The sequence below is a fragment of the Prosopis cineraria genome, unplaced genomic scaffold, assembly GCF_029017545.1.
Source record: "Prosopis cineraria cultivar Desert tree isolate PC_DT_omini unplaced genomic scaffold, ASM2901754v1 PC4, whole genome shotgun sequence".
NCBI lineage: Eukaryota > Viridiplantae > Streptophyta > Magnoliopsida > Fabales > Fabaceae > Prosopis > Prosopis cineraria.
The window spans coordinates 40,435,213-40,462,333 of record NW_026555335.1 but is presented as its reverse complement, the minus strand read 5'-3'; the positions used below and the strand labels follow the sequence as shown (position 1 = coordinate 40,462,333).

General features: G+C 32.3%; 1 protein-coding gene across 2 annotated transcripts; it reads left to right on the top strand.

The window, feature by feature from the left end:
• Window positions 1–380: 380 nt before the first annotated feature.
• Window positions 381–17,152, top strand: LOC129308334 (homeobox protein knotted-1-like 6). Of its 2 annotated transcripts, none has more exons than XM_054949418.1 (5): window positions 381–849; window positions 1,406–1,519; window positions 1,650–1,779; window positions 16,359–16,594; window positions 16,731–17,152. In XM_054949418.1, the coding sequence occupies exons 1-5, from the start codon at window positions 514–516 to the stop codon at window positions 16,887–16,889; spliced, it is 975 nt and encodes a 324-aa protein (XP_054805393.1). In that variant the 5' UTR covers window positions 381–513; the 3' UTR covers window positions 16,890–17,152. The 2 variants fall into 2 exon arrangements, with proteins under 2 accessions (XP_054805393.1, XP_054805392.1); XM_054949417.1 differs by having other exon boundaries at window positions 1,650–1,785.
• Window positions 17,153–27,121: the final 9,969 nt, after the last annotated feature.

Below are 27,121 nucleotides of genomic sequence, written 5' to 3'. Positions count from 1 at the left end.
ATTCAAAGAACAAAAGTTATTGTTTCTTAATCAGGAGTTGTGATCAGGATTTATTTTTAATCACAAACATTATATTTGATAAATTATAATTTTTTATTTAACTTTTATGATTTACAAAATAAAATTTTTATTTTTTAAACAAAAATTATGATGGGATTTGTTATTTTTTATAAAAATAAATTGATATTTTTATTTTAAAATTTATTAATATAAAAGTTTTTTAAGATTTTGATAAAATTATAATATTTTGAAATATTAACTTATTATTTATGTAATTTGAGAGGTTAAAAAAAGTTGATAATAGTTATTTACACAGTCGTTTTTAACACATGGCTACAAGTATTTGTTATTTTACCCTTCTCGAATGCTTTGCACCGCACTTTGCCGAGTCGTGGTCTCTTGTGTGGAAAAGCGTTTAGACAGGGAGGATCCTGTCTTCTCTTTCCACCGCTTTGCTCTTTGGCTTATCGCACAATTCTCCATGAACTTGAATTTCTATTCGCTGACATAGAAATGGAGAACCCGTTTGAGTTCCATTCTATCGCCGGTTACTCTGAGCAGTCACCAATGGCTCCATCATTGCAACCAACTGGTTTCCAGGAGGAATTGACGGCACAGTCACACCACGTGGTTCCGCTTAGCGGGACATCGTCAATCGGACAGGAGCAATTAGCCTGGTCCTGTTCTCCTTCATCGGCGCCAATATCCGATGCTCCGTCGTCAGTGATGGCGGAGGTTCAGAGAGTGGAAGCCGGATTGGAGGAGGATGTTTCTAAGAAGCTTCGCGCTAAAATCTTCTTTCATCCTTTGTATCCTAAACTCCTGGACGCCTATGTCGAGTGCCAAAAGGTATAACTCACGTGAATAAGAAGTTAAGAACAACTATTTTCAGCCGATTTTCATTCTCTTCAAGTCTTCCTGGCCTGTTTCCTTTGAAAACGCGAAATATGTTGAAGTTGAGAAATCTTTGTGGTGTTCCTGGTTTTGAAAAGCGAAGAGAATGATATCCTGCGCATCCTGTTGTTTTATCGTTTCGTCAGTTTAAACAAGTAACATTTTGTAAAGCGGAAGCGTCATTTCCGGAATCAGTTTTTTCCACTCTTCGTTTTGTTGTGGTTTTCAGCTTAGAGTTTTATTTCGTTTCAGGCCAAAACTCCTTAATTCTTGCACTTGCAAAATTTCCGTACCCAATTCTCCCGCCTCCGGCACTGTCTTCGCGTAATCTGAAAATTGAAAATTTATGTTCATAGTTTGTTACATGACACGGAAAAACTCAACAGACTCTGTGTGTTATCTGAAGGCTATGTTTGGATGTAGTCATCACTATTTATGTTTGTTTTTTATTGATTTCAAGTCCATTTCACGAAATTAATTTTTCTTTCTACGTTTGCTCTCTCGATTTTAGGTTGGAGCGCCGCCGGCGATAGCAAAACTGTTAGACGAAATCGGACGAGAGAATGGCGAACTAAGTCAGAGGTCTACTTACGTGGGTGCCGATCCCGAGCTCGATGAGTTTATGGTCTCTTTTTCGGACGACTCACGAAAGTTTCAATTTTCAAACCCTAATAGTGGCTTTTCAGCTCTTTCTTTCACTCTTCTTTCTTAAATCGTATTAATGCATTGGGATTTTATTTTTGGTTAATCTGAAGGAAACGTATTGCGATATATTGGTGAGGTACAAATCGGATCTCTCGAAGCCTTTTGACGAAGCCACCGTGTTTCTAAACGACATGGAGATGCAGCTTAACTCCCTCTGCAACGGCCATTCGCGAAGCAACAGTTCTGGTTTTTCTCTCCTCTCTATGACCTTTTCTCTTGCTTGCTGATTTGCGTTGATAAACTTATATTTAATATCCGATGCCCGTGGAAAACCCTTTTGCGTTATCTGATTTCTGAAATCGAGACGAGGGCTTAGAACTTGTAAGCTTAGACTCCAGGATTCTCCGTTCAGAAGCACTTATGAAGTTATGCAGAAAGCGTTCATAAAATAATAAAATAATGCGAAATTAATGACCGCTTGTTTGCTGATCTTCCTTCCTTGGTGGTCTGATCTGTCTTTCTGCACTTTCTTGAGGACCCTGGAGTCTGTACACTGCTGACCAAGTAGTCTTCATCAGCTTGGAAATTTAGCACATATACATAAAATATACATGCATATGGTGAGTATGCATGTATGAATATACTCTAATGAGAAGAACCTGTATGTCATTTTCAATAGGGGATTATAGATAAGTCGCAGCTTTAATTAAATCTATTAGATAAGTTGCAGCTTTAATTAAATCTATCTTTTGATGCTAAGGTTGCCCCAGACAGTGAATTATGGTACACTAATTAGCAGCCATGTCACATGAAACAGGAGACTTGCAATTTTTTTACTTTTATGTTTTTAACATCCTTTGACTAATTAATCTGGATTACTGTTATATTATTGTAAGTATAGGCCTTGTTTTTGGTAGGGGTTTTGGCTTAGAACTGACGTCGCGATGAGGAGGTTAGCTCCTCTTCCTCCTCCTCCTCCTTTTTGATAAAATCGGTTTAGCTTCTTTACCATTAGAGTATTTTGAGATTTTTGCGAAACGGCAATAAAATAGTGCGTTATATATATAGTCTTATACAAATATGGTAATTATGAAAGAGGTCCTTCTCGCGAGAGAATGAACTGCCCGTAAGATTGCCGAAGTAAACGAACTTTCAACTCTTGCTTACTGCGATGACGTGTTGGGGTGAGATTCGGGTTTGAGTCTGACTTCTTGCGCTTCACGATAAAGCGCGCGTCGTCATCTGTGAGAACACTAGCTAGAAAGATGCAGGTTTGCTATTATAATAATTATCATTGGAAAAATTAGTAGTAATGTATTCCTGTGTTATTAGTACATCCAAGAGCTAGGGCAGCTAGCAGGTCTTTTAGTAAGGAGTAAATTTTCGTTCCAATTGCAAGCCTCATCCCATTCCATCGCTCAACAATCCACAGAGAGAGAGAGAGAGAGAGCTATAGAGCTGTTATGAATATATTATCATTACTTGATAACTTTATTTGCTATTTTTTATTCCCAATGTATATAAGACATTGTATATTTATAAAATTATTTTTATTCTATTCAGGTTAATAATATTCTTGTACTTCTTCTGGTCCCTTGTATATGTAATATGGTGCTTCAAAAAAAAAAAAATAATAGTGGGTCCAAATTATGAAGTATCTACTTCTAGTCAGATATTTAAATGATGTTCTATTTTTACTCATAATTTTAGAATCTTTTTTGTATATGGTACAAGGGCAGGATGAGATTCCAAGAATTAGTATGTTTTAATAAATTAAATAATTTTTCTTAATCTGCATGAAAAATGACTGAAACAACTTAGCTTATACAACAGATTGAGGGTAGTATTGTTTTATGAACTATTAATTATTACTGTCACTAGACTTGATAGTGATGTCTTTCTAGACTCAATGACTGTATAAAGTGCCTGCGTTGGTGTTTAAATTTAGTTTTTAGACCCTTTCAATGCCTGGGGTAAAGTCATTGACGTGAAGAGTTGTTCACTTTTATTTTAAAAACACCCAGCTACAGATAACGGTTAGCTTTCAACGGTTATTTTAAATAAACATTGAATTGATGAAGTCAGAAGCACCAGCTTTGATATTGATGATCAACATACAAAGATTCTGGATAGGAAATAATCCTTTTGTGCGAATGACAGAGTGAAGTACACTGACTACTGTTCCAAGTAGTGTGGCTGCACGTGTTAGGTGTACTGATCTCATCTTCCTTTGAAATCTAGTTAATACTTGTTTAATCAAACTTCTTGGACTTTCGAGACTATCTAGGTAATTCATAAATAACCAATGCATTATCTCCGATATCATTCATGAGTCACGTTTTACAATTTCTATTTAATTTCATTTATAAGTCTTAATATAACTTTTTAAATTATATTTAAAAAGTATTTTTAAAATTATCTTTTATGAAAAAAATAACATGATATTATTTTTTAAATTAGTTATACAGGGACATATTTAAAATTTTACACTTTTATTTTTTTTTACTTTTTTGACATGGATATTGATAAAATTGATAGAAATGAAAACTAAAGGAGTAATGCTCATGCTTTTGTTTCCGTAGGGTTTTAAGCAATAACTTATTTTCTTTATAATGATCAAAGGAGCAAGTATAAGACTAAGTGTTTATAATACATTTATTCATAGGCTATTTTGGCTCTCAGTTCCAGATAAAGCTGCTTCCTTGAGAGATTTTCTTGTCTGAAGGCTATGTATTTGGTGGAAAATAACAGCTGTGAGCGTGGAAAAGTGAGTTCTTTCAGGATTGTCGGATTCGGAAATGCACTTAAGCCAGACCTTTTGTTGGCTTTTTCAAATGACTTTCATGTGCTTTCTATAGTTTTTTCCAGTTGATTTCATTGCATGCTTGCGTTTTTTTTTTTCTTTTCAATTTTTCAAGGAGAAAACTGATATCAAAAGGTTGCTGAAACTATACTTTAGGTGTTTATGTCTTTGTGTAAACCTCATCTGAAATTCTGAATAAAAGTCATTGAGCATATATTTATATATTGTTTAGAATCTAATGTTAACGGTCAGGCTACTGGGAAGAAAGACAACTTTTTTTAAGCACGGGGCATCCCTGGGTGCTTCTTTTAAGATTTTGTGTTAAATCATTGCTATCACACAAATCAATCTCAAATTTTGTTACAGTAAGGTAGATATTATAATATTTTTTAAGTATTGTTAGCCTGAAGTTAACTATATATTTGAAGGGCTTGGTGGAGTGGTATACATAAGAAACTACTGAAGGCCAACAATCGGTAGCCTTTCCCTCCTTGTGTAATGTTGGTCGTTGCTTGATAGTTAATTTTCTGCTTTGAACCGTTGACGCTGAATTGTTGGATATTGTCAAGGATGAGGTACTGAGGGAAAACAGTGAGCTGACTGTTTGTTAAAACAAAAATCTGAGGCGCAAATATGACTTGTATGTTATTGCCAGTTCGGTTTAAGCATTAAGAAATGGACATTGTTGATCTGACTAAGTGACAGTGTTAAGGAAGAATCTAATAACATCAAGGTTGCCTTGTGAAATTATAATTCTAAATAGTTCGTTGCTTGACATTTCTTTTGAAGTTGATGATGTGCGGTATTGGTAGCATACATAGTTCTTGATAAGTTGATGTGTGACTATGTGTCAAGATTCGTGAGGAAGAGTTGTGCCACTTTCGATGGTTATCATGCTATTTCTCGTGCTCTCCAGTTTTCGGTATGAAAATAGTGGATGATCTGTTCTTTCTGTCTTTTATTGAATTGTAAAATCCTATTCTCAATTATTAGGTTTTAATACTGATGATACATGCACGTGAGAATTATGAGTATGCCTCTTAATTTTCCCCCCTCTCCAGACTCCAGGTTTTAACTTGCCCAGTGAACCCTTACTGCCGAAACCCTAGAAAACGAGACGTGTGTGAACAAGTATTTTATTTCTGTTTAACTGCCACGCAAACTGTAAGTTTCCTAATGATGTCTTGCATGTTTAATTTCACTTCCTTGAATTTGTCCACGCGATAAACGATATAATTGCCACGGGGGTTTGTTTTTCTCATGCGATTATAGTCGTGTGTATTTTTAGCTTCTCCAAGTTGATTTCATATTTTGCTGTTCATTTCTTCTTGGCTTGCTGTTTGAAAGGGTGGCTGATCGTTTGACTATGTATCACGAGCCTGCCTGTTTATTTTGCTGAAGTTTTATTTGGTTCTGGCTCTGGATTTTGCATGGATTTTCTTTTATATAGATTTATCACGTATTATCTGCATGTATATATATCATCGATATATCAGCAAGTATACGTGAAGTATAACTTACTTATTGAAGCCGGAGCGATGCGTGACCCTCAAATCTTGTTTTCACTAATACGAACTGGTGAGTTTTTAGAGTCTTAATTCTTTAGCATGCGATTTATACATTATATGAATTTAATAAATAAGTTGTAGTTGGCGAGCATTTTCTGTTAATTAATTATATATATTGATATTGATACGGTAGTCAATTAAATATTTTTATGTTACATGAACTTTAATTAAAAAAATAGTTAGTTAAAATTTAAAATGATATTTCTCTGGTTCTATTTATAAGATAGAAAAAGAGAAAAAGAATTTGGGCTTACTTATAAGATATTTGTTAATTTTTAACGTTCTTTTTTACATTTTTGTCTTTTTTTAATATTTTAAATAAAAATAACAATAACGAGAGTTAAAAATATTTATTAGAAGTAAAGTTGAAGATTTATTAAATTTTAAGATAAAATTAATAAAATTTTATTTGTTTTTTTTGTTCTTTTGATAAAACATGTAAAGAGTAATTTATAAATAGGATTAAAAAAATAATAAGGTATTTTTTGAGAAATTAGAGATTAAAAATGTAAGGTTTTTTTTAATCTTTTGAGAAGTAATTATTGTTGTTTTTGAGTGTTTTTATTAATAAATAATTTTATATTTATTGTATGATGTTTAATAAGAAATAAATATATAAGGATAGAATTAGTTTAAAAATGAATAATTATTTTAAAGGTGTGTTTGGTTGGGGGGAGGGAAGGAGAGAGGCTCTCTCCTTCCCCTTGTTTGGTTAGGAGGAGGGGAGATAATTTCCCCTCTCCTCTCCTCCCCGTCCCTCCCCTTATCTCCCTTTGAACCACCAAACAGGTCCTAATAAAAAGTAGGGTTGAATTAAAAATATTTTAATATGTTTTTTAATTTTAATACTGGATGTATATAAACAGCGATATATCGTCAGACATATTTATCAGCCGAGGGAAGGGCGTTGTGGGATGGAAGTGGGTCTCCCGCCTCCATCTATTTCCTGATAAACAAGCGCGGGGAGCCGTCTGACAGAATGGACTCCCGCATCTGACGTTACAATGTCAGCTACTCAGCTCCTTATCGCGGAGCAAGCTGGCCCTTCTTTCCCTGGGGTTACGTCTCACCAACTTAATCCCTTTTTTTCTTTTTTTCGGGCATCTGACCTCTTGAGCTGTCTTATCATGGTGTAGCTCCTAGAAAAGGAACGTGCCCATGTAACGCATTTTCATAAACAGTCGTTGGGTGGAAAAGGGTTTGGGGAATGCTTTCTGGGGATTTCCTGGCACCGGTGGGGCCTAGTATGGGGGAATCTGATGCATAATTGATATCGTCGGAATTAGGAAGCTCTTGGAAATCTCACAGAAACTGAGTTGACAAGTGCTGCGTGTTTTGCGGGTTGTTGCACTGCAAACACAACCTCACTGACAAATGACACCACCGAGAAGACGGAACGCTCTGCGAGTTTTGATGGTCGTGGCCGCGCTTCACAGACAAATCCGCTGACTGTGATTCGACGCCACAGACTTTTGTTCAGTTTTAGTCTCTCTTGGCTGTCTCCTTGCTCACTCCTTATCAGGACCACGTTCTTGTGGGGTGCAGTGTTACGTCGCCTCCTTGTAACTGTGGCCCAAAATATCTGTAGGACTTGCCCTTTGGGGCAGAACGGATTGTTGGGGCGCATGCGCCTAGCTGGTTTTTAGGTTAAACTTGGTGGCTTATATGTACGGATGAGTGGGCGCGCGCGCTTTACATGATTAGTTTAGGGTTATCATTTTATAATTAAGCAATATATTTAACATTTAAAAATACATGACAAGATTGTCATTTGCCAGTGATTAAATTAAATTAAATTAGTATTAAAAAGTTGTATCATTTAATTTATTGATTTCGTCTCTGCTGACGTGATTATTAGACTGGCAATTTACAATCCGTTTGGGTTTAACTTCTGAAACGTTTTTTTTATGACAGTAAATGAGCACACGTACACTATTAATGTTTATTATATAGTAGTCGTAAATTATAATATTTTTTAATTTTATATTTTTATTTTAGCATGTTTCAGATGGTTTTCATCTATAACTTTTATTTTATTTTCATTATACGTGTTTCATTTTGTGACTGCTTGTTAGTTAGTGTGTGTGATAAACTGTCATTTAGATGGGAAAATTGAACTGCAGATTTTAGGAGTGTTAATCAAAATATATCTTATAGAAAAATTGAAGCAGTAAATTATCCACAAGAAGGTCGTTGGAAATAAACAGAGTGAAAAATTATCAAGGTCTTAACAGCTGTAATAATTAGCGATTCTTCCTCAAGCAATTGCGGCCAATAAGTTTCATAAGAAACTAATATAATTTAAGTTAATTGTAAAGTAACAGCAATTCCGGACCTGAAGAAAAATAAGGCTAAAAATGGATTAGGATAATGAGAAATATTTAAATAGATCAAGTGTATTACGTCATTTGTGATTTGTTTAATTAAAATATTTTCAGTAACCAGAATAAAATCTTGTGTGATATTTTTTAAATTAATTTTATTGTTATGATAGAATGTATATTTGATTTTTTGCTTTTTTTTTTCATTTTACTATTATTAATATCGTAATTAATTTACATTTAATGTCATTTAAATATTATATTTTTATTAAATAAATCACAAATGATATGATGTAACTAATCATTTTTATTAAGTAAAGTGTTCGGTAACATGTTGAGGTCTGTGTAAGCTTTAAGCTTTATATCAGTGTTTGGTAAAGTGAGAGTATACTGGTTAAGTGAGAGTATTCATTTGTCCCCCCGAAAAAAAAAAAAAAACAGAGAGAGAGAGAGAGAGTATTCAGCTTAAATGGAACACGCTGAAAAGCAAGAGTGTACTTGTTGGGGCAAAAGCAATATATATAAGTTGCTTGTCATAACCCAATGACCAAAATGCCGCTGTCAGTTTAAGTAAGATCACTGATAACATATATGCTGAGTTGGAGTCTCTTTCAATATTTAAATTGGATATTTCAACCTGCTATGGTTTATTCAACAAGATTTAATCCATTTTAAAATAATATTCAACACAACATAGAAATTACTTAATGTTCACAATAATATGTTGGTTATAATTTATAATTGATTAATGCAAATTCATAAGTATTCCAACAATTTCTCACTTAGATTGCATAAATTAATTTTTAAATTAATATTAGAACTAAAATAAGCACTAGTTGATTGATACATGTTGAGTAATCAAGCACCATAATATGATTAACAAATGAAGACACAAAACAAAGGCATTGAATCCGATAAGGTGACAATGACATGCCATTCAAAATCTTCTTCAAGTGAAACGGAATATAGGATGATATGTGAAATATCAAGATGTATTGAGTTTATCATGCATAAATATACTAGATGCGCTTGTGATTGGTTTTCAACCAATAATTTAGGCATGAAGTAGACATAATACCATTGAGTCCGATAGGGATACAAGTGATATTTAAAATGCATCAACAAAATTTCATTATCTAAATATAGAAAGAGATCAAGTAAGAAATATTGTTCAAAATAACATAATTCAAACTCTCATTAAGCTAGGGAATCATCAAAGGAGTGAACAAGTCCAATATTGGTGATATGATCACAAAATATTTCTACAACTAAACCTTTTGTTAGTGGATCTGCCAACATTTGTTCACTAGGAAGGTGAATTATGCGAGTTTAAGGTTCTGCAATCATCTCTCTTGCAAACAAGAGTTTAATATCAAAATTCCTCATGCGGCTAGAATTCTTGTTATTCTAGGCATAATGAATAGTAGAAGTATTATTACATTAAATGGTTAAAGGTTGTGATATAGAGTGAACTAGACTCATCATATTGCTTTACAAGGGGCATTAAAACAAGCAATGTACTCTACTTTCATAGATGAGGCAGTCGTAAGTGTCTGGTTGATACTTTTCCATGAGTAGCTCCTCCACACATCATGAAAATGTATCCAGAAGTGGATTTATGATAATTGATAATAGATCCATGATCTAAATCAGAGTACCCAACAATCTAGAGTGAGCTAGATTTTTTATAAGTCAACATGTAATCTTTAGTACCTTGAAGATACCTTATGTCCTTCTTAGCACCTTTCTAATGAGCTGTTTTAAGATTTACTTGAGTATCTACTAAGTAAATTAACCATAAAGGCTATATCTAGCCAAGTACATATACTTGAGTATGCATTAAATTGCGAACAATGAAAGCATAAGGAATTTTTGCCACCTTAGCTTTATTTGAAGCAATTTTAAGGCATTGGTTTTTTGTCAATTTCTCACCTTTTTGAATAGGAGCATTAATAGATAAACAAGAGTACATATTAAGTTTCTTGAATACTTGTTCAATGTAAGTTTTTTGAGACAATCCAAGAATGCCATGTGATCTATCACAATAGATTTTAATACCAATCATAAAGGAAGCCTCACTAAGAACTTTCATATCAAAGCGGCAAGAAAGCAAGTTCTTTGTCTTGTTTAGAAACCTTAAGGAGTTACTTGCAAGAAGGATGTCATCAACATATAGCATAAGAATGATGAAGTTACTCTCTTTAAATTTCTGATAAATATAATTGCTTGAATGATTTTCTATGAATCAAAGAGAAGTCATTATCCTATCAAATTTTAGATCTTATTACTTAGATGCTTGCTTTCCCATAAATTGATCTTTGTAATTTGCACATTAGTCTTCCTTACCAGGGTCAACTAAACCACCTGGTTAGGTCATGTAGACTTTTTAATATAAGTTGCTATGTAGAAAAGCAATTTTTACATTCATCTAATGAAGTTCAAAATTAAAATGTGCTACAAGAGCCATAATTATTGTAAACTCATTCTTAATAGACACTTAGAGAGAAAGTTTTTGTATAATCAATACCTTTCTTTTGATTATAGCCTTTAGCCACCGGTATAGCTTTTTATTTGTCCACTTCACCTGAAGCTCCTTGTTTAGTCTTGAAGACCCATTTACAATTAAAAGGTTTATTACCATGTGGTAGTTCAACAAGTTTCCATACATTATTGCGGTACATAGAGGAGATCTCATCTCTCAGTGCCTCCAACCATTTAGATGCATGTTCACTAGATATGGCTTGTTGAAATGATATAGGATCTGAGTTATCAACATCATCATATTCAAATTCCTGCAAGTAAACCATTTAATCATTTGGTATTATAGGTTGACATTCTCTTTGCAATCACCTCATTCCAACAACTATTCCATCATCAATCTCAATTGGATTATCAACCATAGCACTATTTTTTATAGCAATCGGTAAAATAGGTATTAGTAAAATAGTGCTATTATCACAAATATCAATGTCTTGAGGTATATTACTCCCATTATCCAAGTCATATTCAAAATAAAGGCTTGATTTGATTTGATGACTTTGCTAGCATGAGTAGGACAATAAAACTTGCAACCTCTTGAACGCGCATAATATCCAATAAAGAATTCAAAGATAGTTTTAGAATCAAGTTTTTTTTTGCTGAGGATCAAGAAGTCTTACTTTTGCTTTACAACCTTAAACTCAAAGATGGTTCATGTGAGGCTTCTATCTCGAGATTAGTTCATATGGAGTCTTTGGCACAAATTTACTAAGAACTTGATTTGAAATATAAATTGTAGTCTTTAAACATCTCCCTAAAAAAATTCAGGTAATGAACAGTGATTGAGTATGCATTTGACCATATCTATCAAAGTGTGATTACGCCTTTCGGAAACTTTTTTTTTTGATGTGTGTCAAGTATGGTGTATTGTTCCTTAGTGCCATATTCTTGTAGGTATAAAGCAAATGGACCAACATTTTTTCTAGTTTCTATATACCTATCATAATATCCACCCCTTCTATTAGATCTTACACATTTAATATGCTTGCCAGTTTCTAATTCAATCGTAGTGTTAAAATTTTGAAAGCATTCAAAGACTTCACTTTTCCATGCAACAGATCAACCCAACCATATCTGGAATAATCATCAATGAAAGTGATATAGTATTTGAGTCCACCTATGGCAACTGGAGAAATAGGACCACAATGTCGATGTGAATTAAATATAAAATACTTTGACTTTCTTCCTCCATTTTATTTCTAGTTTTAGCAGGGAATCTACTCTTAATACAATCAACATAATAATCAAAGTCAAAAAAATCAAAAGAATGTAACACGCCATCCTTCACCATTCTTTGAAGCCCATCTCTTAAAGAAGGAGAAGGAGAAAGAGAATTCAAATTCAAAGCATATAATCTATCAATCAACACAACTATACCAATGAAGAATGTATGAATTCATAATATATATTTGTCTTTCCATTTCCTTTCCATAAGCAATAACCAAGTTTATTTAGTATCGTATAGTCTAGTATAGTCTTGGAAGAGGGTACATAAACTATGTTGGTTTATTTAAGTGCATGTCTAGAAGGAAATTTTAAACTAACTATGCCTATGCTATCTACTAAGATGGCACCACCATCAACAGCCAAAATATGTCTCTCTCTTTCACTTGGTCTCTTCTCCCTTTTGAACCCTTACACAAAATTTGTAACATGTACCATAGATCCACATTCCAACCACCAAGAGTTAATAGTGATGTCAATAACATTGGATTCAATACAAACCAAAGATAGAGGGTCAATTATGAGATAAGTATCTCATTTCTCACATTTACTCTTATAGCAATCTTTCCTCATGTATTTAGCTCTCTTGCAAAATTTGCGTTTTCCTTTAAAGATCTTCTTGTTGGATTTCAAATTTCTTTCTTGTTTGTCATTCTTCTTTCCCTCATCTTATTGTCATGAACAAAGGTTTGAAATTTTTACCTTTTTAATGGCTGAAGTTTGGCTTCCTGTTGCTAGCCATATGATGAGTCATGTTCATTGAAGGAGAAATTTTGTTTCTCCTTTTCATAGATTCTTCTTGCTAAGTGATAATGGAAATCAATTGATCAAAAGTCCACTAAAAATTTCACCCAAATTAACCTTTCAAGATTTCAACTTGTTGTAATATTTCTTAAGGTTCATGACATGTGCACGAATACCAAAAACACCATCATAAAAGGTGTAGTTCAGCAATGATAAATACTGGCCCTTTTGGGGTTTGTCAAAAGTCATGAATTTTTGACCAACAACATTCATGTATTCAATTGGCTATTGCCTTTTTTGGGACTTCCCATCTCTGATGTTCTTGTCCATAGTACATTTTATTGCCACCAAACAAACCTTATTGGATTTGTGCCAATTGTAACAATCCATGATTTTTCAAGAGTTTAAAATGGTCCGGAAAGCTCTAGAATCTTTTAGAAGACTTCCAGGTAACTTTTAGAAGGCTAGAGGGTGCAAGACAATTTTAGAAAAATCTAAGCATCTCTAGCATGAATATTTTAATAAAGATTAAAGAGAATTCGATGAAAATATCTAGATATTTGTTATGAAATATCTTGTATAAAATTTTAGAGAATCAATGTGAACTGTAGAATTGAATTAATTTTCACCATCCATTAAAAAGGTGAGAACATTCTAGATATAAGAGAAGGTTTATAAATACCTTAACCATCCTTATTTGTAAGCATGTTTGAATTCCAAAAGCTATATAAGTCTCATATTCCCACAATTCTCTCAATCATTCTTTGCTCTTTAGATTTTCATTTTTCAACTTGGTCAAGCATCCACTTTCTTAACAAATTAAGTTTATTTAGCATCTTTTAGTGAAAAAAATTTGAGTGCCATGCGGGTTGAAAAATTAGCCTTATGATACAATGCTCATAATGGGCTCTTTAAGTAATAGTGGATCTTCCATCCAACTCAGCAGGAACATTAGATATGAGAGCCAGATCAATTTGACAAAGAACTAAATGCATGCACACCAACTCTTTCCATTCTTCAAAATTTGTGCTATTTAGATTTTTAACAGAGGACAATTGTATAGGGGCTGAAGCTGGTGTAAACTAAGACTAGGAAACATTAATTATATGTGCATCATAATTATAACAAGAGTTTCCTTAAATCCAACTTACACAATTGTACTTAAGTTATCATAATTTTGCTCAAAGGTCTCAAATTACAATGAATTGAGTAAACTCATGCACCACCAATTTATCCCAATAACAAAATACTTTAATTCCTTTATATGGATGGGGCATGGGTAAGTGTTGAGATATTAATTTTAATATATATGAATATAGAATAACAAGTGACACTAATGCTACACTGAAAGGGCTTATCCATTATTAATGTAATTTCATAACCAAAAGATTATACAAGGATGCCAAAGTGCATAAGAGAATTACTCTCTTTGTTAAAAAAATATAGTGCATTTTTAATTAAATTTTATCCTTCAATAAAGTAATTATTTATTTTCAAACTAACTGTTTTTTTTTATATTTATCCTTATAAATAGTCTAAAATAAATATAAAGCTATTTATTCAATAGGGGTATTTTTAAAAAAAGCAATGATTACACTATTTTAGACTAAAAATACTTTACATTTTTTAAAATTTAATTTTTAAAAAGATGTTTTATATTTTCTAACGAAGAGAATACAAAATAATGATGTAACCATGTATATTATAAGAGTTTGAGAATTTATTAAAACATCTACACACATAACTATGGAGAGTGACTCTTCACCAAAGTCAAAAATATTATTCATATTATGCATCAATTTTTCTAGCTCAAAAATATTAAATATAGTATAATTTTACATTGTATAAATTCTAGAAGAAGCATACTCTCTTTGTTTAAAAATATAAAGAATTTTTTAAGGAGTCGGATATTCAAAAATGTAAGGTATTTTTAATATTTTTGAAGTATAATTATTGTTTTTTTTTAAAGTGTTCTTATTTATGGTGACTTTATATTTATTATTGGATAATTAATAGGGGTAATTATAAAAAGATAAGATTAGTTTGAAAGTAAGTAAGAATTTTATTGGAGGATGAAATTGGTTAAAAATGTCTTATATTTTTAAACGGGGGGAATAATAAATATTTACAGGCTTTAAAAAATTTTGGAAAAATCACCATTAAAAAGAGAATAAAAAATTGAGTGGGATAGGCCCAAAAACCGGGCAAAACGGAGCTGGCACATGGGTCCACGTGCTGGGGCCCGGGAGTGGGCTTTGCTGGAGCAAGGTTGAAGACCATCCATGGCATATGGGGCTCAAACCAGCGTCGGAAGAGTTCAAAAAAAGACACGAGTTTGGACCATTGGACACTGGAAAAACAATCTAAAAGCTTTCCAAAAATAGGATTCAATTTTTAAATGAGAGAAATCATACATGCAAACACCAAAACGAAGATCTGAAAATTTTTGAAACTTTGGGTCCAGATTTGAACAATGCAGCCAACAAAAAAATAATAATAATCTAAGACTACCGAGAGGTTGACAATGCTTCAAAAAACAACATGCATGTAAAGATAGAAACATGCAAGCTCAAAATATGAAAAACACATATTCAACTTTGAAACATCTAGATCAAATTTCTAACACTACTGAGGGTTTTATCAAGCATTTAATATACCTAAATGATGCTTGTGAAGAGAGGAACAAAACATAGTGATTCATTTTCAGAAACAAGCCAAAAAAATTTGTTGGTCAGAATCAAAATGCATGCGATTTTAACCAGCTCTGAGATCATTTGAAACAAAAATAATGCTAGAAATGGATTAGGATAATTACCTGGTAACATGTTGCGGTTGATGAAACCTCTAGATTCAGTGTTTGATAAAGTGAGAACGTACTAGTTAAGAGGGAGTATTTAGCTTAAGGAGAGAAGCAACCCACATGAAGCACACTGAAAAGCAAACATACACTTGCTGGGCAAAAGCAATGTATATATATGTATATGTGTATATAAATTGCTTGTCACAAAACCCAATGATGAGAATGCCCCCATAGGTTTGAATAGGATCACTAATAATATATATGCTTTGTGAGTTGGAGTCTCTTCCCCGCATACTTAAATTGAATATCCCAACCTATTATGTTTTATTCAGTGAGACTTAATCCATTTTAAAATATTGCTTAATATAACATAAAGATTACTTAATATTTACAATAATATATTGGTTAGAATTTGTAATTGATGAAGCAAATCCACAAATATTCCAACTTCATGTTATTCTCACTGTTCTATGCGTTCTTCAGGTAGACTCATGGCTTGTAGAATTCCTTTTGGGAATTGATTCTTCCCGGTGCACTGTACTGCTGCCTGAATTATCGCAATTTTTTGTGTGTTGTTCTGGTGCTGTATTTCCTATCACGAAATCTACAAAGTATTGTGTTTACATTTCATGGAAAACTGAAACCAAAATTATTTGCTACATGTAACGCCTAGATTTCTTTGCTTCTGTTGCTGAATAGTCCATGCATTAGTGGGGATACCAATATCTTTGATTACATTAGAAACATGGACAGTTAACCAAATTTAGTGAAACTATGTACATGAATCGCGCCCTGTGATAATTTTGTCTTTCATTTGATAGTTGATGGTTCCGGATCATCCGAGGATGACAGTAGGGAAGAGAGAGAAGAAAATGAGTGTAAGAGAGACACTGAAGGTCGAGAGCTGAAGGACAAACTTCTTCGTCGATATAGTGGATATATTATTGGTCTAAAGCATGAGTTTTCAAAAAAAAAGAAGAAAGAAAAGCTACCCAAAGAAGCGAGACAAATTTTACTTGCATGGTGGAATATTCACTTCAAGTGGCCATACCCAACGGTAAGCAACTCGCTGCTACTTCAATAAGCATTACGTTAACTTGTTAAGGGTCATGGTTTGGTAGACAAATTGTGAGCTTGCTTACCCATCATCGATTACGATTCTAAAATCTAACACATGGCTCTTGATGGACCAGGAAGCGGATAAGGTTGCATTAGCTGAATGGACAGGTCTGGATCACAAGCAGATCAACAATTGGTTTATCAACCAAAGGAAGCGACACTGGAAGCCAACGGAGGAAATGCAAGCTGCTGTTTTTGACGGCCTCTATGGACCTTTTTCCACGAGTGATTGAGGTTGTATCTCCTCACCATTGACTTTCTCTCTTGTATATATGGTCTGTTGTATCTGACCTGAAACTTTATTATCCCTGGCGGAATATCACTGATGAATTTCCTTTCCACTTCTCTAATAGTTGTATAATATAGCTCCCGCGGTTTGGTTGTATGGTAATAATTGCTATTGACGTTATTTGAACGGTTTGTGTGATTCCTGCATCGACACTGCATATAGCAATTGCTGCTATTAATCAGAATGGATTGCAATTCTATCTGCTTATATTTTTTTGTTTTTTTTTTCCCAACTCATTTTTTTTTTTTTTGAGTTGGTGATATCTTTTTGAGGTTGTCTTGATTATTTCTAAGTTAGAATTATGATAGACGCACACATAGCGTGTCCTCATCACATTCTTGATAATTTAATAACAATTATATGTGTGAAGATGGATTGCTAACATGGAACTAACCCAAAAGGAATCATGGGCTAGCATCAGTTTAATGGGTCTAATAAGTAACTCTTTCATTAATTAAACCAGTTAAAATCTAGCTCCTTATGGTCCAACTCATGTTTATAGTGAGTGCATGTATTGTAACGCCTTACATTATTTTAACATTAACTTGAAAAAAATATGTAATTAAGATCCAAAACATCAAACTATTTGCAAATTTGACCTATATATTGAAGCTCAAAACAATAGAAAACAAGTTCATGAAGTATTTGAAACTCTAAAAGATTGTCAAAACATGTGAAAATAGTGAAACAAGGTTAAAATGGGGTTTCTGGCATGTAGGTCGTGGCTTGCGGCTCATGTTTTGTGGCCTACAGGCTACAACATAGAGTAAGAAGTTCCTCATCTATTTCATGTGTCTCAGCCTGTCAAATGTGTGCGTCACGGTGCCTGGTACTGTGACAACATTTTGCACAGAGCCATATCAAACAGCAAAACACAACTAAGATTTTTTAATATGGGGATGTGAAAAATCTAACTAATGATTTTAGTATATCGAATACTCAGGAACAAAAACAGTAAAATTTCCACTTTAAATATCATACAAGGTCCCCAAAATATAAATCGAATTTCCACTTTAAACATCGCATTAGGTCCCCAAAACATAAATCGAAGCCATTAACGCTTGGTGGACCTTGGTGTTCAAACCACATTCAAAACACTAAACGTGGCATGTACAATAGGTGAAATTGTGACTACTACTCAAACAGATGAATTTCCATGCAATTCAAAAACTCAAAATACGTATATTTTTGTGGTCATGGTAACCTTAAAAGTAGTTGAGCACACAAATCCATACACAAATGTATAATGAGGTTAAGGTTCAATTTTTATGTTTATACCTTTTTTTTAGAAGCATTGGGCATTCTGTACTCTTAAATAGGGGCAAATTTTCTTTTGAATTATTTTTTAAGGGAGCAAAAATTCTCTTTCATCAATTGGCCATTTATTCTGCTGGTATATGGTGAGTTGTCATTGCATGGGGCTCGAGAAAAGCTAATTTGGCATGATCAAACCCTCTTTTGACTAAACAGTTGGAATATTTTAAAAATAAAAAAATGAAAAATTGCTTTTAAACCTTCTTCTTCCTGTGCTCTTATTTGATTTCATTTAAAGTAGTCCCCCCTTTTCCACTTCTTCATCTTCTTCGTCTTCTACTTCCTTTGTCCAAGAACCCATGACCCATTTCTTTTCCAAATTCATTAAACATATCAAGCACTATCGAACATTCGTAGTCGTTCTCCACTGAAAGTCGCTACCATCGATGTGTTGCTCAATATCAGCAATTTGCATTCGATTACAAGATCAAGTTTGAGATCATTGGTGGGAACTACTTGTTCATCTGATATCTATATGTAGCTTCCTCTAATCTCTATGGGTTCACAAATCGATTTTCTTTCATCACATATCTATGGCTTCCTCAAAGCTCTGTTTAAGCTTTTTCCTTGTTCTATGGTTCCCATCGTTGATCTATGGCTTTTGGTTCATGGTGTTCACTGAGTTTTCATGATTTTGTGATGATGTTTTATATGTTTACTAGAGCCTAGAGATGAACAAACATTATCTGGTTTTTGGGTTTGTGAGATTGTTCTTAATTTTTTTATCTGTAGCTATAATCTAGATTTGTGAGATTTTTCTTAGATTTTTGCTTGAGATTTGGATCTTGGATGGAACAGGAGTGGAGATATGAGTTGGGGAGAGAATAGAGAGAGAGATGAATCTAGTAAATGGATGGAGCTTGGAGTATTTTTCTGGGCAAGGAAGCTGAATTGGAATTTGGGTGGTGCCCACATCTTACACATCATCTCATAACAGGAGAATAAACGGCCAGTCAATGAAAGGGGGTTTTTGCTTTCTTAAAAAATAGTTCAAGGGAAAATTTGTCCCATTTAAGAGTATAAGATGTTCAACACTCTTGAAAAAAAAAGTATAAAGACCAAATTAGACCTTAGCCCTATATAATTTCAGATAGCATAGTGATATATGCTAAATTAAGTAGTCTAACATGTTTGAATGCACCATAATGACCTACAATGGAAATATACATTCAAAAACATGTGTAACATGAAAAGGGTGTAGCGATTCCATGCCACATTAGGTTTTTTGGGGCTTCTTCTTGAGCTCCTAGTAACCCTCTCCTAAAAAATGTTTATAACAAGGAAAAAGGCTAGAAGTCCCATTGAATATAGTCAATTTACAACAATGCATGCATATTAACATTTATTAGGTAGTAAAGTGGAATTAACAAAACAAATAAAGAGTTGAGACTTTCTAAATACATAATGACACGTATGAGGTAAAAACATAAAATTGACAAATGAACCTGCATCATGCATTTGTAATTAATATTTAAGTCAATGACAAAGACAAGAGGGAGCAGGGGAGCCATGGCCCCCTCAATTTTTTTTCTTAATAAACTGTTAGAGCGATATATTTTTAACCCCTAAATATATTTGATACTAGTAAAATTTAACTTTACCTAAATTTAAATAATTAATCACTTATTCAAAAGCTAAGATTTTATAGTTGGGATGGGATGATCTTCTAGAAATGTAACTTCTTTTTGTAACAACCAAACTATTGAAATTCTTGATATGAATTATGTTTTACTTTGATAAAATTTGGTGTGATTGACACAAAATTTAATTGACAATTGAGCATTATTATTGTGTTTATATACTTAATTTGTCATAAATTATCAATTGAAAAAACTAAATAATAGATTAAGTGAGTAAGTAACAAAGTTTTGTAAAGTGAGCACAGCTTTAAATCCTTATGATGCATTTAAATCATTTAATGTTAAGACCATTTCCAATCTTGTTGAGAAAAAAAATTTACTCTTCATATTTTTCTGACCAAGAAAACAATGGATTGGAATATAAACATATGAGCTTGATGCTCAAATATCCTAATAATTTTCATAACTTAACTATTATGGGTGAAATATATCTATTGTTTGCAGAGGTTGGAAAATCTAATTTTTATCCTTTCATTGACATATTAGTAAGACTTATACTAATTCATTTAGTGTCAACGGCAACCAGTGAACAACTTTTTTAGCCATCAACATTATAGAAACAAGATTTTGTAACAAATTGGAAAATAAAATTTTTACTAATTTATTGATAATATTGAGAAGTTAATTGCTATAAAGTTTATTTCAATCATGATAATTAATGATGTTTAGGTCATAGTTTAACTATCAAAACGTTAAAAAAAAAATGAAAGTTCATGTTTTTTTAGTTGTGTGTTTGTAAAATTGACTTTGAATATGTTAAAATATTTATATTATATATATATATATGGTTTGTAATTTAGACTCAAAATTAAAAATCCTAACTCTGCTTTTGGTTGGAGAGAATTTTATTAATAAAATGAAATTCAAATTAAAACCCCAAACAAAATAATCTATTGACAATGGAAATAAGGATGATCATTAAAATTAGGGTTAAATGATAATTTAAACTTTAAACTATAGACCCGTAGACGATTAAACCCTGAACTTTTATTTAATATATTTTAAATTTTGAATAATTAAATTTTCAACAATCTTGCTATCACCATTAATTATTAACATATATCACTTTTAGCACAATGAGGCAATCATTTTCTATTATCACTTACTCTCTCACTCTGTCTTACTCTCACTCTTTGTCTTCTCCTCCTCTCTCACACTTCGTAGATGTCTGAAATCCACATAAAGTGCAATGGTGCAAACATTAAATATCTTCCTGAATTTGACATGGACACCATCACCACCACACCAGTCAAGCCACACTAGTCAAGAAGAGGGTTCTTGCTGGCTAATAAAGCACCTGGACAACTCACTTCTATTATCGTCCTCCAATCTTACTTCAATGACGTCTTCTCCATCACTCTTTTTGCATTTTCAATTTCCCATAAACTATGCCACTATTAGAAAAATGAAATTTAGCGAGGACAAATCTCTTACTAAATGCCATTTTTCCTCACTAAATTGTGTTTTAGTAAAAGATTTTACTCCTCGCTAAATTCATAGCTAAAAAAAGGATCACTAAATTTAGCAAAAGATCATATTTTCCTTGCTAATTAGCAAGGAATTCAGTCCCTAATTAATTTTTAGCGAGGGCCACATCCTTCACTATTCCTTCAATAATACTATTTAAAATTTAATAATAATCCTTCGCTAAATAAGCTTATATTTAAAAATAATGATACCATATTATCCATCATGTGTGCATCAACTTGTGATATGTCTTCAACAACGTTGTGTCTCGTCAATTGTAATATTTTAATTTAATTTTTAGAGTTAATTAGAATTAATAAAAAATAGAAAGAATGTTTAAAGATAGATAAATTAATTAGGAAATTTTTTTAGTTTAACTGCGAATATAATTTTATGTTAGGATGCATTTTTAGAAAATGAAATTAAAAAAAAGGTTAAGACTTGTTAACTTAAATGTTAAATAATAATAATAATAATAATAATAATAATAATAATAATAATAATAATAATGAATGAGGAGGAAAGGTGGTGTGAGGAGTATATAAAAGTGCTCATTTTTGCTTTTTTTTCGTAGAAACTCATGCACAAAAGAGGAAGAGAGAAAGGGAGACAGATAGAGAGAAGGAGAAGGAAATGAGGAAGGATAAGGGTTTGAGAAGATTTTGAAGTAAGATCTCCTATTCAAAACTATTCCAATTCTTTAAACTCCTTTTATAAATATTTTTCTCCTCGTCTAGAGTTTTCTAATGATAACAAAATTCCAATGAATAGAGTAAATTTTAAAGTTTGAACTTACAGTAAGTATTGATTTTTACCCACAGAAACTATTAATTAGTAAAGATAAATTAATACTTAAATTTTATTAGTTTAGATTTTTTCTATTAACTGATTTGAGGGTTTAAAATTAAGTTTTTAGTTATAAAATTTGTGATTTTTGATGTATAGGATATCTGTATTGATTAAATTATGTTTTTAAAATTTAGATAAGTTAATTTAATTTAATTTTGGGTTTTTATTGAAGAGATTTAGATTGGAAGGATATGGTTGTAAATTTAAAAAGTTTAGTTAAATTTTATATTTTATATATATATAGTGATATTTGTATCATTTCATGTCATAGATTAATCTGTTATTGTGGCTACAAAGTTCCCTGCACGTATGAGCTAGTTATAGCTTAATAAAGAGGTAACATTGAAATATCATTTCATAAATTGAGATGCTAGTTTTAATTATTTTGTGTGTGTGTGTGTGTGTGTGTGTGTGTGTGTGTGTTAATACTTATGTGATTTTATTGTGGAATGTAGCATTTGTTTTATGTGATGCAAAAGAGTTAATAAGGATAACTAGTAATATGATTGTTTACTTGAGATTGATGGTTGAAGATTTATGCCGCATGGTTTGCCTCCACTACGCCTATAGTGCTTGGCTTTTTTCTTGTAGTTTCTAATGTTTTTAATATTTTGGGACGATGTGTACCTCCTTTTTAAGGAGGAGAGTCTTATTCTAATAGCAATATATATTTGGCTAGGTATAATCTCAATTTAGACTCTAGCTACTGGTAATAAGAGAGTTGGGAGCCATAAGGGTGTGGTTGGGAAATGTATCACCGCATTTTTAATTTGATACTAATTTAAAAATAGTTATATAATTGTGAATATTGCATTTCTTGTTTTGTATATTAGTCGTAAAATACATACATATATATATCTATAGATATGTTTGCGAACTGATTTCAAAAAGTATTATTAGTATATGTTAGAATAACCTACTATTACAGAGATTTTAATCTCACATGTTACTTCTTATTATTTTTAAGTGAGCAGTCAAGTGGAGCTACAGAAAGGGCACTGAAGAAGTGAGCTTAGGCTTCCTTCTCTCGGCTTGGCACGTGGTTTTCTATTTATTTTGTAATTATAGTTGCCATGACTTGGGAATCCTTTATATATTTTATTTTGAATAATTGTTATAGGTTATTTGACTAGAATTACTTAATTTTTTTTTGTTTGAGTTGGATAACTTTTAAACATGTCGATCTAGACCGTGGTTTTTTATTAGACCAGGCCCATTTGTTTTGGATTGTGCATATTAATGGTGTAAAAAAATGTGTGTTTAGCATAATTGATTATATCTATAAACTATTGTTGAACCCTGAACTTGCTGCAAATTGTTTATTGGGCTTCATCTACCTTAGGCCAGTAGGGATTTTTAATTTTGATGTTGTTTTGTTTGGATAGGTATATTTTTGAGAAAAATATTTATTTATAAAGGAAAAAGGGAGAGAAGGTTTTCTTTGGTAAAAAAAATTGTGATAAAAATCAGGTCTGTTACATCAATTGCCATGTCACCTACCATCTCATGCCCTATGATCGCCACATGTATGACAACTCATGACATGTCATTGTATGCCTTAGGCTATGTCACTTATTCTTTACCATATCACATATTTATTATATTTATGTCAAAACCAAGACTTAAACCTTTGACCTCATACCTTTCAAGCTTTATACTTTTTTTTGTCGGTTGAATTGAAAGGCATCTATAGTCATCATATAAGAAATTTAATATATATTATTTAACTAAATAGATATATCAAATAATATATTATAAAAATACATGCATATATACATATTAAATTTTATTTTCATTATTAATATGTTAAACTGATCTGTCTTCACCTTATAACACATACAAAGGTGTCCAAAATAGATAATCTAGTGCCAATAGACATGAAATCACTTAAATCAACTCAAATAGACTACATAAAACCTAACAGATCAATCATATCACTAAAATAATAATCTATACACAAATTGATCACCAAACCCAACACAACTATATAAAACGATGGCTAAAATTCATCGTGAATGTCATTGTTACCAATTTCACACATAATCATCACAAATATATTACTTGCACTAATATTTCGACCTCTCAACACAATTTCAATATAGATATATTATTTTAGGTCGAGATACACACTCATACATCACAATTTTCATGCAAGTGATAGCAAAACAATGTCCTAATATTTGTTATAGTATAAAAATGACAAGAAAAAAGAGCTATACAAATGGAGCCCTTAGTCTTCAGTAGTCCTTTTCTTCCCTTTGCCCTTCTCGAAGCCCTCACTTGTAAAATATAACTATAGGGTGAGATAAATATAGGCAAAAACATCCATTTAGTATAGTCAACAATAATCCTTTCTATAATCATGATGTATTTCCATTTTAGTATAATTATTCTACCATCTGAGCCTTCATATCACCCTGATTAAAACCATAGATCCTTGGACTAAGCGCACATTCACAATGGTCCAAGCTCACATTTAGTGATAGGATCACCCAGCTAAAGGTGTCCTATCATACTTTCAGACCATGTTGTTTCCCCTTATCACAAATGAATCAAGGTGTTGTTACTTTAACACCATATCATTGATGCTAAAGAGCATCAATCTCTAACATCGTATCCCATACATAGATACTAAGGAGATAATTTTCAACACCGTACCTTACTAGATACTAAGGAGATACATGCCATATGGACTTCTATTACTTTTTCTTGCGGGTGAACTCTTACTTTCTATAATGATTTTGCTCACACTTATTATACATATCATATATTTGTATCTAAATTACATTTAACTCATGCAAGAGGCTTTCATAAGTTGTTGTTATTTGAAAATCAATTTAAATGCAAAAAAATTTTCTTTCACAATATACAATTCTTTCAAACACATAGCAATACACATATCTACTCACTGATAGTTAAACACTTTAATTAAATAGTGTAAATTATTTCGTTACCTCAACCTTTTTGTCATAAAAAGGGTTACCGTGGTCTAACGTTTACTTCACACATTTCACACGTACAATAACACTCGAGCAACACTTAATCTACACAATCAGGCAATAATTATCAATTATCACTCCAATTCAACCTCAAAATCACTAATTCTCAGGTACCCATTATAACCAAAATCCTTATTTAATAACATCAATCCTTTCTATACATTTCATTAATTTTATTTAGCATCCAAACATACCAATATCATCAACCATTTACACACATTGTTTCAAAACTCCCAAATTATAATTGTGGTTCATTTAAACCTAAACAAAAAATTTCAAATTTGTGTAAAAGCCATAAACCAATGGTTAGAGGCTTGATTTAACTCTTTAAGATCTTAACTAAATAAATGGGTTCAGTTATAACCCAAGGAAACCAAAATCAAAGCCTATATTACACCCAAGAAGTCAAAAATTCACATAAGGGGAAAAGAGAAAGAATATAAAATTTATCCAATGATGACTCAAGCTTGTATTGCCTTTAATATGCCTTTAGGATCACACCCTAGCAGTCATAAGCCCTTCCTCAAACAATCCTCTTGATATCTCGCTTTCTCCTTTTTGAAATCAAATGCATTTTATGTATGATAAATGCTAAATTTTGGCGATGCACTGCGGCGTGTTAAGTGTGTGCCATGGTATATGGCACATGTAATATCCTCTTTCTTTTACCCATGATTAACTCTAGAACTCCCTAATTAAGGGATTAGCTCAAGATGAAATATATATTTACCAAATTTACAAATAAGTTATAAAGACAGGATCCCAAGTTTTCAAAATTTAATCCATTAACAAAGGTTTTCCAAATGACAAATCAAAGTTTAAACAATATGCAAAAGCATGGGATCATTATAAGGATCGGTGCATTTGCTTAAAAGTGAGAAATAATAGAATTCTGTAGTTTTAGAGGTGCGCGCCGTGACTTATTGGACTCACATTGCGGCTTGTGAGCCTCTATGCCATGCATCGCGGTTTGTTGCACAATACACCACGACGCATTGCACTTTTCATGATAGCAGAATTCTATTGTCAAATTGACAGCTTTTGGGACAACTTTCGATACTCGCTACTTCTCCATCCAACATCCAATTGATTCGAACTCAATGTCTATAGAAAGCTCTTTCTCAACTCTAACAAAGTCTTTGGTTTCACACTCAAATTATTAATCACTCAAAAGTTGGACGCTCATTTCACAATTTGTACTTTTCATCACTTTTCAAAAAAACTAAATGTCTGAATCACAAACTAAAACCAAAAACCATAGACACCACCCATACTACATGCATTAACCTAAAATGAAATCATATACTGTATTACCTCATACATAACACTTATAAATCACATTTTTAATGCTTAACCCCTTAATCTCAAAAATAGAAGGGGGAGCCCAAAACTCACGTTTCAATAAATAATCCACAAAAGTCACAAGTTAAACTCTATTTTTACTTGCACTAATATTTTAGCCCTGCTATAGATATCATAAATCACATACATACACTTTAGGGCCCAAAATATACTTTACCCTTCACAAAAACAAATAATGCAAGAAAGTTTCAAATGGAAATATACCTAGTTGGCAATGTCAATCATTATATAAATATAAATACTCAAAAATAAAGAGGCCTATTAATAGTATGACAATTCTATGCCTCAAGCTGTTTTCCTTTATTTGATCCTCTTAAGCTATTCCTGTAGTATTGAAGATAATAGAGAGAGTACAATCACTCAGTAACTAAAGTTTAACCAACTCATACTAATACATGTCAATTAATTCTAAAAGCAAGTGGCAGGCTACAATTTAATTTTCACAACATGTACACATTCAAGGACATAAATCCATATTTCCAGGCACAATAGCACATACTCATGAAATGATGCCTTACAACAACTTCCATATAGGAAAATAATTA